Consider the following 16795-nt stretch of genomic DNA (forward strand, 5'->3'; position numbering starts at 1 on the left):
GAGAAATAATAGGGAGGGATGTCCCCACTCCACCACTGATGAATAATAAGGCATGTTTGGATAAGTGAAATAATTTAGCCAAATGAATCTTCATGTATATACATTGAATGATTGCTGCAATTTGCACTGTTCCATAAACAGTATCGGAGAAGTATTTTTCTATTTCACAGTTTGGAGTGCTACATTGGATTTTGTATTTGTGTGTGAGTGTCTGAAAGAAAATAAGTTTTAAAATGAAGAAATTGATCTTTGCCATGAGAAGGGGCTGTTAGTTGCATGGAACAAAGAAGCTTCTCTGTGGCTACTGAAGTTCTTGTGAGGCCATTTTTTTAAAAACAGGAGGTGAAAAGGAGACGAGCTCCACGTGCTAATAGATGGTCAACTCTTTATTTTTTTAAAAGCTCAACTCATTTCAGCCTGTATAAAGAAAGGCCTATTTCAGCAGCATTCACTAGAGAAATCTGAAGTTGTAGACAACTCTCTCCAAAAGGTTGGACCATTCAGTAATTTTACAGGTATAAATAATTGATCATCAGTTAGCTTATGGAACTTGCCTCATCTTTTGTTTCCTGCTAATACACTTGTTTTTCAGTGTACCCTCTTTACATTGTATTTCAAACATATTTCTCCTGATGCACAGTCTAAAATTTGCAGTACAAAAATTAAATTTAGCATTGTAAACAGAAGAATATAATGAAATGTCATTTGCCATAGTTCTTTCTCTTTGATTATGATATCAATGATTTCCAAAGTCTCCACTAAAATAAGATCAATAAAATATGAAAGACCTGAAAACTGGCTGGTGGAGCTCCCATCCATTTTTAGTTGTTACACAGATGTGCTCAAACTTAAACATGAGCTTTAAAAAACTTTTCAGTTTGTACTGAAGCATATTGTTTACAGACTCTTTTTGTCTTGCTTGTGTCTCTATAATTGCATTTCCAGCCCTCTGGGGTGTGACTTAATATGCCTTGTTCATGCACCACTGTATAAATGATGATGACTGCTTGGTGCAAGTGGTGGGTGAAGAGATCAAAGAACATTTTTCCTACTGAGATCTTCCTTTCCCCATTCTTGCATATGTATATGTACTTAAAATTCTTGGCTAGTTCTCAGAACACCCATATCGTCTTTGACCAGTGTTCATCTTTTCTTCTTCCCTTTATTAGATGGAATATCATTAATTTTTGAAGCAAATGCCATTTACCTTATACATTTCCATGACCATTGGCTATTTAGTAAAAAGTTATTATTATTTGTTGAACGGAGATTACTGTATACCATTTAAATTAAAGCAAATTATTTGCATTATTTCATTAGAGTCATGAAGAATTAATAGCCACGAGTTTAGAATTATGACATAATATAGATCGGCACAGAACTTTTACATAAGTAGAATAGTAAATTAAACTATTTCTATTCTAATTGAATTGTCACTTAAATCTACAGATTTGGGAGACTGAAGTCCAGGATTTATGTTCTTGTATCTTGTTTTCCTCTCTTATGCCATTTTGATCTTCCTTGTGTGCTCCTTTAGAGAATTTTGTCTGATATAGCCCCTAACATATTTAGTCTAACATATATTAAAATACTTTTTTTTGTAAGACTGTCACATCATAAAAAGTCCACAAAACACAATTGCACATGTTGAGATCTATAGACATATTATTTACTTTTATGTTTAACAAAATTGGTTGCTGGTTCAAATGTACAGGCAGTCCCCAAGTTACAAACATCCGACTTACAAACGACTCATAGTTAAGAATGGAGGTGAGATAATAGTAAGTGAGAGAAATCTACCCCTAGGAAGGGAAATTTGCTCCTGTAAGAATTATCATGGCGAAAAAGTGTCTCCCCTGAAGCATTATTACCAATCCTTGTTTCCAAAACAAGCCATTTTTTTCAAAATCCAATTATCACATGGACAAAAAGTGAGGTGAAATCTTCTGAACAGGGAAGCAGACAGCAAAAAAACCCCACCCTATTCTAGGTGTAAATGCAATTAACGAATGTCTTGATTTTGATATTAACGATGATGAAAATTATTGAAACCATATGAAAAACTCATATTCTACCAAGGAATATTGTTCTTTCTGTGTTTTTACTGTAGTGTCTTTAGTTGGTCTTGCAGACCTACTTGTTTTGTAAAAATGTAGACTTACAGTATGAGGACATTACTTCTAATCATCAGCCAGAATGTTTACCATACTTTTGTGTACCTGTGTAGCTAATATTTGATCTTTCTCCCTCGCCCCCTTCTCTTAACTGGGATTCCTCATTTACTTTTTTAACATGTGTATATTAAAGAAAAAGTACAGGAAGACTTGGTTCTCATCTTGCAGATGCCATTGCAGTCCCTTCTTAGGGAGTTCCTGATAGAACTGAGCTATCTAAAAGGATATGTTTAGTGTGCTGCTACAAGTCGGGTTAAAGCCCTTTAAAACCTACAACACTGACTTTTGGTGACTAGATTTATTGCTTTCACACATAAACACTAACTGACCACTGAAAGATCTGAAAAACATGTATCATCTTGCACAACCCTTGAAACTGCAAGGCGCAGGGGGCATGATTTGCCTCTTTTTGGATCCCATTACATTCCACCCCACTCCCTTGGGTCAGTTGTAGTTAATTGAGTAAGAGTTCCTCTTTATTTTTTGAAGATAGTTGAGAAGAGGTGGTGAAGATCATAATTACTGCACCTGCAGAGTAAGTTATAATAAATAAATAACAAGTCAAGATAATTGTAGAAGTTATCAGAGTAATGCTCTTACCCATAAACCCATCTCTGCACAAATTCAGCTATTGGTAGCTGTTAACATCATTCTTTTCTATGTTCCATTACTGCAGTGAACAAAATTGGGCCATTTTTTTGGTTAGAAAAGAGCATATTAGAATGTAATTGTGTCAAAGCATGTGCTTCATTTAGTTCTGAGTATATATTTGCTAGTACAGTAATATAAGCAAAATAGCTGATGAGCATTCCCTCTTTATTAGTTTTATTTTCGATAACCCTTTTAGATAGCCATTTCTTATTAATCTTGCTCTCCAGGAATACCTGGATGAAACAATTTTTATAAGCTAATCATCTGTGGACAATTCTATCAAGTGACTGGGTGAACGGCTATTTATAATTTTTCCACTGCATCAGAGGCTTTTGTGCTATGTTATTAGGGTATCTGCCCTCCAAACTAATATGCAAAAGTTCCAGTATTTATGGCAGGCTTCAGCATTTTCTCTGAGAACAAGGTTCATGTAAGAATTTATGTGTAGTTGCATGAGATCCACAGCTTCTGCTCTATAACAACATGTAACTATTACCTCAGAATGGTCTTTCCTTAATTACATTGTTCAGTTTAATTTGTGTAGACTTTCTTACTATAAAAAAGCTTGATATGGAAAGAAACTAACCTGGTGAATATTTAGAAATGCTTTGTTTGTACATATCTGTACATATTCATAGAATTGTGTACATTTGAGAATTCAGGACTATTTTGGCATCTGAAGAGGTTTCATAATTTGCGGAAATGTTTCCTGTAATCAGTGGGTCATGCTTTGTTCTGAATGGCATGATTGAAGAAAGAGGAGCAAGTCAATACTAGCATCATATGCATTCTTGCTTCTTGCATATTGTGTGCCACGTTTTGCTTTGTTCAGTACTATTTTGATACACACTGATATTGCCATTGTAAAGTCAAGTTGGACAATGCAATTGGAAAATGATTTTAATAAGGAGGTGCTGATGATTTATGTGTTTTATTGTTTTTATGTGGTTTTTCTATTTAATGCTAAATGTTTTAATTGTATTTTATATCTGTTGGGGCATTGAATTGTTGCCGCCTTGAGTCACCTTTGGGCTGAATACAAATGCAATAAATAAATAAATAATGAATTCTCAAGGCGGGGAGGGATTTAGAAAACTGGAGACAATACTCATGACATGGCAGTCAACACAGTTGTGTTCTGCAGTACTCTATAAACATTTTGGTACCTCAGCTTTATAAATGTGTATGCCTAGCTCAGGACGAGAATCAATATTGTCTAGTTAAAGAGTATGCTATATATAATCTTGCTGAAACATTAAATTTCTGTATACAGGCAGTCCCTGAGTTGCAAACATCCGACTTACAAACAACTCATAGTTAAGAATTGGGGTGAGACAACAGAAAGTGAGAGAAATCTACTTCTTGGAAGGAAAATTCACTCCTGAGAAGGTTATCAAGTGTACAAGATGTCTCAGCTGAAGCTTTTGTTACCAATCCTTGTTTCCACAACAATCTATTTTTATATATATATATATATATATATATATATATATATATATATAATCACAGGGACAGAAAGTGGAGTAAAATCTTCTGAGCAGGGACACAGACAGCAAAATAGACACTACTGGGATGTTGACCCTTCTGTATTCTGTCCAAAGCTTGCTCTCTCTCTCTCTCTTTCTTTCTATATATATTTGACTGGACTTAACGCTTAAAAATATACTTGTTCTGGTGTAGATACAAATTCAACTACAAATTCAACTACAGAACCTATCTTTTTCGTAACTTGGGGACTGCCTGTATATGTCAGCTTGGAGTCATCACTGGACTCATCACTGAGCAGCTTGGGAGTGATCCTGGACTCATCACAGAGTCTGGAACCCCAGGTCTCAGTGGTGGCCACTGAGCTTTTGCAGTTAAAACTTGTGCGCCAGCTGCGCCCGTATCTTGGGGGGTCTGACTTGGCCACGATGGTCCATGCTCTGGTTACATCCCAAATAGACTACTGCAACACACTCTATGTGGGGTTGCCTCCGAAGTCAGCTCCATTGGCTGCCTATTAGCTTCCGGGCTCGATTCAAAGTGCTAGTGTTAACCTATAAAGCCCTAAACGGTTCCAGTCCAGTTTACCTGTCTGAATGTATCTCCATCTATGAACCATCTAGGATCATAAGATTATCCGGGGAGGCCCTGTTCTCGGTCCCACTGCCATCGCAGTCATGTTTAGTGGGGATGAGAGACAGGGCTTCCGTGGTGTCCCCTCGACTGTGGAACTTCCTCCCTAATGAGGTTAGGGAGGAAGTTCCCTCCCTTCTGACCTTCTGGAAGAAACTTACATCCTTGTTATGAGATCAAGAGTTCACAGAATAGTTGTTTTACTGGGAAGACAAGATTTCATTGGACTGTACTTGGACTGTTTTGGGTGACTATTTTAATATGGCGATTTTAATATGGCAACCTAGTTCTAATGTATATATTATAACTATTTTAATGTATATGGATGTATTTATTATGTTTTGTATGTCATGTTTGGCATTGAATTGTTGCCTGTTTGGAAGCCGTTCTGAGTCCCTCCTTGAAGGTCGAAAAGGACGGGGTATAAATGCCTGAAGTAAACAAACAAATAAATAAATATGTACAGACATAAGGTGATGCAGATTGGGGAAAAACTGTACCTCTCTATCTTTTTTAAGGGACATGCATGAACATGTAATCATAAAGATGAAAAAAACTAAAAAAAAAAATCCTGAATGAATGGCTCATGAAAAAGTGTCTATTCATAAAAGGTGATATCATAGTAACTGAATGGAAAACAACTATAAATGTTAAATACATGAAAGTAATTTAAATGTGAAATATAATCAGTAGTGTGCATTTTCACATTTTAATTTTAATGAGATTTCCAGATTAGTCAAAACTACAAAATATTCTTGAGGACAAATATGTTGTTTTGCTCCGGGACTGTGGTGCAGCTGTCGTGAGTGTCAGCTGCATTAAGATCACTTCTGATCACAAGGTCATGAGTTCAAAGCCAGCCCTGGTGGGAGTGAGCTTCCGACCAATTGTGTAGCTTGTTGTTGACCTTTGCAACCCAAAAGACAGTTGCATCTATCAAGTAGGAAAATTAGGTACCACCTATGTGTGGGGAGGCTAATTTAACAAAATTTATGAGGCCATAAAAAGACTCCAGCAAAGCACTCAAGCAAAAGCATGCGGGGAATGCGGAAGTACTTCATCAGTGTCGCAGATGGACGATGAAAGCGACAGCTCCCCTGGCGGCCAGAAAAAGTTAAATAGCCTCTGATTGTTGTGCGTCTTTGGCATTGAATGTTTGCCATGTATGTGTACATTGTAATCTGCTCTGCGTCCCCTGCGAGGTGAGAAGGGCAGAAAATAAATACTGTAAATAAATAAATAAATAAATGTTTATTATATAAATTGACATGATTTTAATTTCTCTTTTACAAGGACCCCTTTTGTTACACTTCACGAACAGCATTATTGAATCTCTGTGTCTTTTAAAGGTCTTTTTTAAAAAATAGTGCACTGAAGGTTACTAGCTGAATATTTTCACACAATCCAATATAAAATATTTGTTGATGTGATGTGAAGTTACTTATAATAGAAAAGATGACATGACCATCTAGTCCAACTCCCTGCCATGCAGGAAAAGCACAACCAAAGCACCCCCTACAGATGGCCACCCAGCCTCTGTTTAAAAGCTTCCCAGAAAGGAGTTTCCACTTAAATGACAATATGCGAGATTTTCATTATCTAACTGTGTCATGAAAATCTCTTTTGTCATTTAAATAAAATAACACTTTGGAACTCTGCGTATCTTGCATTATAGAAGCCAGGAAAATGTTCAACAACTATTATTTCATAAAACTCTATAATGGTAGGTGTGGATGGGGGAAGGCTAACAGTTGATTAATATAGAGGCCTTATATCATTGTGATAGCTTAATATCACAGTTATGTAATCTGGTCTCTCTAGTCAGGGGTCTTACAGGTTTTACTTAGTAGAATATTTTGTGGGTTCCAAGTGAACTGAAGTTACAGGTCAGCAGGAATATTATTTTAGATAAGAAAGTGTGTTTTTATTTTTATGAATTCCAGTCCATTTGCTACTTCTGTAGTGAAGTGTGCTATTAGCGTAGCATAGAAAGGGCTACAGGATTTGTTGTTACTTAATGTTACATATGCAGATGCATTATTATGTAAAGTTGATTTAAAATAATATACTTCCTTCTACAGGCCCAGAATATTCCTCATCGGGATGGTTGCCTGGTCCTGATCCACTGTGGCAAGCCACAACTGCTCCATCAAGTGGTCGGAGTAGCCACATCAGGAGGCACAGCATAGCTTCTGACAGTGGGGACACTGGCATCGGGACCTCTTGCTCTGATAGTGTGGAAGGTGAGTAGGATTTGTTTTAAAACATGCAATAGTCCACTGTGTGATTACTATGAAACTAATGCTACTGAGTTCAACAAAGCTTATTTCCAGGGAAATAAGAGTATTGCTTTAATTTTTTTAGTCATCTTTCGTTCCTCTGTGGGATATACACATAAGCTTGCACCATAAGTACAAAAGCATAAAAATTAAAAGGGAATTCTGAGGAAAACAAAGTGGTTAGAAAATGTGACCAACAAGGAAAACCTACAGGTACTTGAATAATTTAACATAGAGCAAAATGTGTTAAGGATTGAAAGTTTGCACTGCAAATATTTTAAAATTTCTAAAAGGTATTGATAAAGGTGAACTCTGTAATTTTATTAATGTAAGGTAGGACCCCAAAATAGTGAACTAAGTTTTAGTTTGCATTTGATTTAGTTACAATCAGAAAGCAATCAATTTCTGGATTACAATTTGTAACAGTGCATTGAGTAGCCTTTATCTTTGGAGATTTTCTAGAAGAAACTACTGAAGTATCTAATTATTACACATGTATGGAGTACTTCATGCCAAGCGAGTTTCTGCTTGGTTTGGCCTTTTACTGCTTCATTAGAGAACTAATTTGTTAAAGTTTGTTTTTCGTATGTGGTCACTGGTGCATTGAATGAGCAATGAAGTGATCAAATGGCAACTTGGTGGCTACAAATTAGCTTGGTTGCAATTTTTTTGATTTTGTTTCTCTCAGGCATGTTGCTGTATGGCACATCACAGCACAAGTCTTCAGTTGTCTCTAGATCTGAAAAGCCATGTCATTACAGTGGGTTGAACTTTAAGGTCTGACAACCTTGCTTAACCTTCTCTTGTTACTGCTTGTTTTCCTGTTTTACTTGCAGAGGAAATAAAACACTTATCAGTTCTGCTGACGCAACTCATCTATTTTGTTTTCGTGCTGTTAGTTTAAACCATGCAGTTTTTTTTCCTGTCTTAAATTCTTGCATTTGACTGTTTTTCAAAGAAATAGGAAAACCTTACGAGGCATAACAGAATTCCACATCAGCTCATTGGATTGTTTTTTTTTCTGCACTAACTAGACTTTATGAAATCTTTTTGAAGAAATAGTAGGGTTGCAGTGTATTTTATGATGTAACACAGGTATCCTGCCAGGAAGATTTTTATTTTCAGGCTAATACTTGGCTGTTTGTTCTCAGTTACAATGCTGAGGAGGCTGCTTTAATTATTGATAACAGAAGTTGCTGTTAAACAACCTTAGAAGATACAAGAAATAAAATCAGAGTTCGACCATTCAAGATCTTAACAAAGATGCATATGAATGTGATTTGAAACTGCTCAGAATAAAACACTATTTCACAATAATGAGCAAAATCTTTGATAGTGCTTTTCTTCTTCCTCATCAATAAAGCTGTTCACTTTTGGAGGACAGCTCTACAATTTTCAATATTATTGGGGAACAGTACCAAATTTAAAGCATCCCTCCCTTTTTGTTAATTTAAAGACACAGACTTAGCTACAACTGACACTACATTTGTAGGCCTAAGAGATTGACAATAAATAGCAAGCGCTGTTGGCTCGATTTCCTAGGAAGAAACTGGCAAATCGCTCCTGAGAGTTCTTTGCCTTAGAAAACATGAAATTTATAGGTTATTACAAGTTGACAGGAATTTGAAGATACAAATATTCTGTACCATGACTACAAATAAAGATTATTATTATTATTAGAGCCTGTCACTGCACCATCTTGTTCAGCAAATGTCACAGAACATTTATCTTATTCAAAATTGAATAAACACTTATGGGGAAATTGTCAAGACACAATTTTTTGTGAAGTAAAAAAAGTGCCAACTCAGTAGGGTGGAAGATGAGCAAATAAACAAAAAGGGAAAGTAAAATGGTATTAGCTGAAACATTTTTTCACTCCAGGTTGGGAATACAGCCAATATTCAGACTAAAAGAATCGTCCAGCTGAACTATTTCGAGTGGTCAGAGGACTATTACATACTGGTCCTCAAGGAGAAATCCCTGACCATTTGGCAGCCCACTGAAGAATTTGCAAGGCACTTTGCAGATAAAGTTGCACAGATCCTTTCTGACTTGGATGCTGTTATTGATACAGTTCCAATTGATGTAACTTTGGCTCCTGCTTGTCCAGTGTTGATGGATACCTTTCAGTTTGTGCAACCTTAGGAAGTGGACAGGATTCTTGGAGAGGTGAGAGCTATCACATGTATTCTAGTTCCTTGCCCTTCCTGGCTGATCAAACAGGGCAGAGTGGGTGGTGGTCAGTGCCTCCTTAGAACAAGGCAAAGTTCCAGCTTGTCTAAAAGAGGCAGTTGTTAGACCTAGATTAAAAAGCCATTCCCGAACCCTTCTATAATAGACAACTTTCCCAGGTTTCAGTCTCTCTTTCCCATTTCAGTCTTACCCCCTTTCCCTTTCCAGTTTTCCCATTTTTCCAGCCCTTCTTTTTCACTCTGGTCTTTCCCATTTTCCCAGCCCCCTTTCCCACCTCGATCTTTCCAACTTCTCTGCGTTCTTCTTCCCACTCTAGTCAACTTCTTCCCACTCTAGTCTTTCCACATTTCAACCCCCCCCCTTTTGGATCCCAGTCTTGGGATCCCAGTCTTTTGCAATCTTCCTTTCCCCATCCAAATCTTTTTCTAGCTGTCCATCTTTCCCACCTCAGTTTCCTCAGCTATTCCCAATACCCCCCTTCACACTCTATACTGGGGGTCTTTCCCATTTTTCCTGCCCCCTTTCCATCCCAACCTCTCCCAGTTTCCAGCCCCCCTTTCATACTTCAATTGTGTCCCCTTCCCCAGTTGCCCCCTTCCCACCCTAATCTGTCCTACTTTTCTAGCTACCCCTTTTCTACCTAATTTTCCCACTTTTTCAACCACCCCTTCCCATTCCTCCTCCGCAAATAACCTGCTTCTCCTTTATCTCACCAGAGTTTTTTAATCAGTTTTTAATTAGTTTCTCTTTTAATCATTACATGTAGCCCGCCCATTGTCACTGTGATTGTGTTTATTGTAATTTTATATTGTTATGCATTCATATGTTTTATGTAATTAAGATGCTGTTGTTTATTGTTTGTGTTTTTGGTTTTATTCTGTTGAATATGCTATTTTCTGTACTTTTTGGAAAGTATGACAGCCAGCACTATTTGGCCTGTCCACTCCTCAGTAGATTGACAGATGTTTAAAATTTGTTCCTTGACATTGTTTTATTCTTTTTAAAAAGGAAAGCATAACCATTTATTTAGTATACTTAATTGCTGCTTTTACAAGGGGCTGCTTCTGATCCAGGCCTAGCTTGAGCGGTGTTTCAGCCTGAGCTACTCCCAAGACCATTCATTGGCTCCTTCTTGAAATGTGTTTTCTCATAAAAACTGCAATACAATGTAAGCAGTGTTTAAGCTGCCAGGAGCGGAAGTGAAGCTTAAAGTCTCTCCCTTCCCTTGTGGAAGCAAACCTTGTTGCAAGATGTACTAATAGCTACTAAGGCCGTGAGTGAAAAGTTTTGTATTTTAAGTCAGATCAATAAAGAAATAACACTTTTAGCAACTCATCTCAACAAAGAATGGTACCTCAACATAACCAAAAATATCATAAATGTATCAACAGTCAGAATTCCATTCCTGTTATACTTTCTCAGATATCCTAATGTGGTTTTGCATTACTTCCTCCCCTGTCCCATTTCTGCCCTAATGAAATAATTGTGTGTATATGATGCCTCATTGTGAGCAGTTCAATTCATTCTTGCTGAAAAGAGAAAAAGAGACAGAGAATTTCTGCTGTAGTCCCTTTGCAGTAAACATTGGCATGTAACTCAAGCAAATACAGAGCAACTACTGTCAATTTTAAGTCAATTCCACAGACTACTCACATTTTAATTGGGATTGCTCAGCATATTTTATATATGCTTGCTTGGACTTCTGACTTAGTAAAGATGTACCTTATTTAATGAAGTAGATCAATTCCTGGGCATTGCAACTTTAACAGAAAATGTGGTACTGAGGCAGAAATTCATCGTAAGAATAAGGTTAGGTTTCTACACACCCTCCCCCAAAATAATAGATCACCCTGTTTCAGCAACTAACAATATGCATGTATGAAATGGAGCAACCAGGTGTGGTAAGCCTTGCACAAGTAAATAAAACATTTTGAACCTTCTAGGGACTACTTGAAGCCTCCCCTTTTCTTATGATTTGCATTTTTTGTGGTCACAAGTATAGGTCTGTGCTTTTGGTGGAAGCTAGTGAGACAAACTTTCTCCTTTTATCTCTTTTTTAAAGTTCACATATGCTCAGTGAGGGATTTGGGAGACAATTGCTGTTTACTTTTCCTGTTGTAGAAAGGCACATACCACAGTGGCTGAAGCGGCTAAAGTACAATCCCACTCATTCCCTGCTCTAGCTTTATTATTTTGCTTCCTACAGACCTGCTTCTGCAAGCAAGAAAGGAGATTCCACCTGAACATTAGGAAGAACTTCCTAACTGAGAGCTGTTCAGCAGTTGAACACTCTGCCCTGGAGTGTGGTGGAGGCTCCTTCTTTGGCGGCTTTTAAACACAGGCTGAATGGCAATTTGTTGTGAGTGCTTTGAATGCGATTTTCCTGCTTCTTGACAGAAATGGGTTGGACTGGATGGCCCATGAGGTCTCTTCCAACTCTGTGATTTTATGATTCTATAAATATGTATTTCTCTAGTTATTCTTCACCATCTTCCCACTTTTGATGCCACTGAAAAGATTCCATTTAGATAGAGGCCAAGGAATTTAGATAGAGGTCAAGGAAGAAAAGAAAATAGGCAGGCATACAGAAACTTTATAAATAAAAAAAGAGTTTTTTTGTCATAGATCCACATTAACTAAGTTATGTCTGTATTATATATAACATTAATTTCCAGATAGATAAGCTTTACTTACTTCTGCAATTTTAAAACCACTTTTCTGGTAAAAAAATAAACTCACAAGGATACTCACAATTAATATGAAATAAAATGGCCACAAGCAATCAAAGCAATAAAACTGACCACAGCTAGATGCATCCTTGAGACTGTCTAGTGCAGAGGTGTCAAACTTGTGGCCCTCTAAATGTTTGGGCCTCCAACACCCAGAAGCCCTGCCCAGCTTGTCCAATGGCTAGCAATTCTGGGAGCTGTCATCCAAAATACGTGGAGGGTCATAAATTTGATACCACTAGTCTAGTGCTTCCCCCTTCTTTATACAAGAAATGGGGTGCTAGAGAGCATCTTCAGTAGAAAAAGGGCTGCTTGACTGTGTTTGAAGGCCTACATTCACATTTATTGTTTTGCTTATTTCATTTAAAATTACATTATTGCTTGGTGTTTAATTTAAATTTTATTTTTAACAGGACTTTTCTTGTAATACATTTCCTAGATTGGGCTAAATATATATCAAAGTTTATTATTGTTAAATATGGTCTAGGAAATTACAAGTCCATGCATCCTGTTCACATTTAAGCATTATAAGGGGCTGTTAATGTCACATCATTTTGTTTTGTCTGTCCCACAGCTTACCAGTATTAAAACATAACAGCTGTCCATGTTTTCATAATTTTTGGTGAAACCTGTACCATTTTAATTGAGCTGTTGAATTAAATGTTCAGATATGCAGAAGCATCCAGATAATGCATTCTGATTCACTGTTGCTAGTACTGGTGGTTCTTTTCGCATTTAATTGTTGGTATTTAGATCTAATATGTGGTGGTAAAACTGATTTCTGTTGAAAACCTTTAACCTTACAGATGAAGGTTTTTATAGTTTTGGTCATGACTGATGTGATTGTTGTTGGGTTTATTTACATAGTGAAGCATATCCAAGGTATCTGGTGTGTTTGTACAGGAAGTGAATCCTGGGGTGTGCTGCTGACTGCATCCTGTTGCTCTTTAGCTGAGGTCATTCTGGGGTCTACTGAATTCTTTTATTTCTCTAATCAGTTATTTCCATTATTATTTGGATAGTCCAACCATGGGCATGTGGTGCCTGCAACAGGAACAAATAAGATCAACCATTTATAAGCTAACAGTGAAAAGGAAGGGAGAGTGATTAGAGAAAATATAAGAGGAATGTGAGCAAGTATTTTACCTCTTATGCCTTCTCTCACAGCTTGTATAAAATCTCTTTCTTGAGTGCAACATGCCTCTGAAAAAAACGATTAAATGATTTTGCCCTTAAGCACAAGCAGAGTACTGTTTCTTCTCAGTATAAACTGCAGTCAAGGTTCAGTTATCCAGGACGGCTGGTTTAAGTTCCAGTCTCTGATTTCAGAAATCAAACTCCTCCATAGTGTGTTCTGAAGATAGTGTTCAGAATCTAAAGCACCCTATCAGAGTAGCCACTGAATCTCTTGCCATCCTTAATTTGATGGTTGTTCCTTCCACAGATGATCCAGGTTAAGGGATACCATTCATGTTTCAGATCCTGACAATGACTTGGTACCAGGAAAGCTCTTGTATAACAAATAGTTGCAAGGGAGGGAAGATGTTAAAGAAAGACTAGATTTTCTGTGCCCCATTTCTATACATCCACCGCCCTCATCTGCGTATTTAAGGATAAGGTGAAAAAGGCAACCCAGTCTCTTTTAGCTCTAATAATGTTATGCTGTGGCCTTTTAATCTCACTACTTTTCATATAGAAAAAGCAGTGTTGAGTTCATGTTCTATTCACTTCACACAAGTAATCTCTTAACTAGAACATGGGATGAATCCTGAGACCGGAGGAGAATGGGGACTTTTTCTTTGGGATAGGAACCATTTGAAATAGTGTGGGAGATCATTATAAGGTTGAAGGGAGAAGCAGGGATAATCCACATTTTCACTTCAGTTTCCCTCCAGCGGAAAACTTCCTCTAGATTCCAAACCCCTTCGCAAACAAAAGGAAATTGTTTTGTAGAAGATCTATCTGACTGTGTCTCAGCCTTTGTTTCCCAGGTAAAACATTGGGAATTGATCTATATTGTAAGAATTATTTTTGACAAATGAAAAAAAATCCTTTCATTAATACAAAAGATACAAGCTACAGAAACAAATTCCTTCTCAATTTGGCTGTCACTTTAGGGCAAATGGAAGGATAGAATCTTTATTAAAGGGCAAACTGAACGGTTCTAAAAGACACATTGATTCCATACTAGTAAACAGTCACATGATGCATGCGTTTTTAATGGCATTAAAATGTTGGAACTGTAACTTAGCAGAATAATTTGAGCAGCGGTAAAATATCTGATTTTAAGATGGCAAATGAAAAATTGGAGAGAAAGGGAATAGACTGTCTTGCCACAGAATGTAATTCCATGGAGAAAAGCAAAAAGCTTTCAGACAGATTTCTTCCTCACACCAAATGCACTTAGTGCAGGGGGTGATTCTCTTGGCAACATGTATTGATTTTTTTGGTTGTAGACTCTAAGTCTCTAAGATTCTCTAATAGAAGACTGTAATTAGTTGGAAAGCAAACTGGCTGTAAATCAAAAATATCTTCGTTGGCCAACCTGCTGATTTTATATTGGACCGGAATTAAAGATGTCTCTCTTTCTTGCTTTTGGATTCCTGTTGAACTGTTGCTAGGTGACTGAGTATTACAGTGAATTATACAAATATATGCCTGCTTATCACATTTAAGTATACTACAGCCATTTTTTCTCAGCTTCAAAGAGAAAGAAAACTAAGTGTTGCTGCCTGAGTTTTTTTTGCTACAGAACTAATCAAGTGTTCTGATAAATTATGTGGGATATTTTGAAAAACATAGGGATCAGTTACATCAAAACAGACATCTTAAAAACATGTTTATCTTCTTAGAGATTTTACATTTCCACATCTAAATGTAAAATGAGGAAGGTGTTCGGACTCCCTATTTTCTATAGATTTGTAGGTATGAAGTGTGTATTTATCTGCCTGCCCTCAGTCTGTTACTTCAGACTCTCAAAATTGGGACATCCCCCAGTTCAAGTTAAGCATTGAATCTCCCTTTAATGAAGGAAGACATTAAGGAAGTGATTAATTTCCTCATTGAACTAAACAAGTGTTTGAAGTATTTAATGTTTGTGTGTTTGCCATCAAAAATTATGATACAGAAATCAACTCCTTCAAACTGTTTTTGCTCACTATCAAGTTCAACATGACCAGAAAAGGTATAAAGTGTTTAAAACCTATTTGAAAACTGCTTGTTAAGGAAAGATCCTGTAGAGAGCAGCATTTGAGTGATCCATTGTGTTTTAGTTGTAGCAATCAACAACTGTCGTGCCAAAGAACTGCTGGGTTTTTTTAATGAACAAATCCAATGCAAAAATTGAATCTGATAAAGAGAGCTGAATATAAACATAAATAAAGAAGCAAGGAGAATAACTACAATATGCTTCTTATGCAAACACACACACAGCATGAATTTGTGGGCTCATAATGTCCTCCCTAAAAGTGTATACCAGTATAATAAAAACAACCTAGTAAAACTATCACAGAAATGATAAGAAATTTGAACAAACAAATTGCTATAATGCATGTAAAATAGACATTTTCATACCATACTCTGGCAAGTAATATTTGTGAGTAAACCTAAAAAATCTATTCTAAGGCCTATAGCAGTTAAAGGACCAGACTGTTCTGAAATCCCACAAAAGTACTCAGAGTTTCTGTCTCAGTATAAAATAAGCTAAGCTCAGACGTGTGTTTTTGGCAAGAATACAAACTAAAGTAACAAGCATTGTTGAAAGTGGCCATTCATTTCTGTTGTTTTTGGGGAAATGAGGAGTACCTTCCTTTGAGATAACGTGTGGTTTTAGCACTATGACGGCTCCACTACCTTGAAGTTATATTGGATTATTGGGTCATCAGTTCTGTATAGCAGGGGCAGGCAAATTTGAAGGGTCAAGGTGCCACATTGCAACTCTGCCCAACTTATCTGGAGGTACATTTCCTGCTTCTTTACTTTTTCCTTGCCAATGAATATTTAATATTTAATAAATTTAATATTTAATAAACAATGTAAGGATAAAACAAAAATGATTTTTGATGCTCATCATGAAATTGCTGATGAGCATCAAAAAAGAGCATACTTGTATCTATGTATTTAGTTGTGAGGTGGAGGTACTTATTTTAAAGCAAAGATAGCCAAAATATATCCTTCATGCAGTTCAAGGGTAGCTAACCTTAGAAGGTCCAAGAACCACATCCCGTCACCCCCCGGATCATTCCCTTTGTGGCCAAAGCAGAAGTGGTCACTTCTTATTTTACTTTTATTTTATGTGTGCTAAAACAACATGTATGTGTTGGGACATCTTGTTGTAGAGAAGAATTCTGATTTCTGGAAGTATGATCCTTATATTTTTCTGGTGTAGAGGATTGAGGGCTCCAGGGCAGTCAAAACAGCATTAAGGGTGCATGTATCTCCCAACCTACATGGCATCTATCCCTGCTTTAGATCCTGTTATTGTAAAGCCAAATGTCATTGGTTTATTGACTAAATATTTATTTGTCACTACAGTGGTCACTACAACAAACTAATTCTGTGGGATCTTGTTGGTAGTTGGTAGAGTAATTGATATTATCAAAGGTTTAAAATTACAGCAGCTTCATGTGTACAAATGCAGCAGGATTAATTT

At 36.8% G+C, this 16795-nt stretch overlaps 1 protein-coding gene across 3 annotated transcripts in view; it reads left to right on the forward strand.

Moving 5' to 3' along the window:
• The window catches only part of CEP85L (centrosomal protein 85 like), a 140725-nt gene that overhangs the window by 39252 nt on the left and 84678 nt on the right, over nucleotides 1-16795 (forward strand). For 2 of the 3 annotated variants that reach the window (XM_060753244.2, XM_060753243.2), the window contains exon 2: nucleotides 7025-7186. In XM_060753244.2, the coding sequence (XP_060609227.2) occupies nucleotides 7025-7186 (162 nt within the window). Of the gene's footprint in view, nucleotides 1-7024; nucleotides 7187-11621; nucleotides 11775-16795 lie in introns of those variants that run through there. The other variant, XM_060753245.2, reaches the window with a different exon arrangement.

Source organism: Anolis sagrei, chromosome 1, assembly GCF_037176765.1.
Source record: "Anolis sagrei isolate rAnoSag1 chromosome 1, rAnoSag1.mat, whole genome shotgun sequence".
In the NCBI taxonomy this organism is placed as follows: Eukaryota; Metazoa; Chordata; class Lepidosauria; order Squamata; family Dactyloidae; genus Anolis; species Anolis sagrei.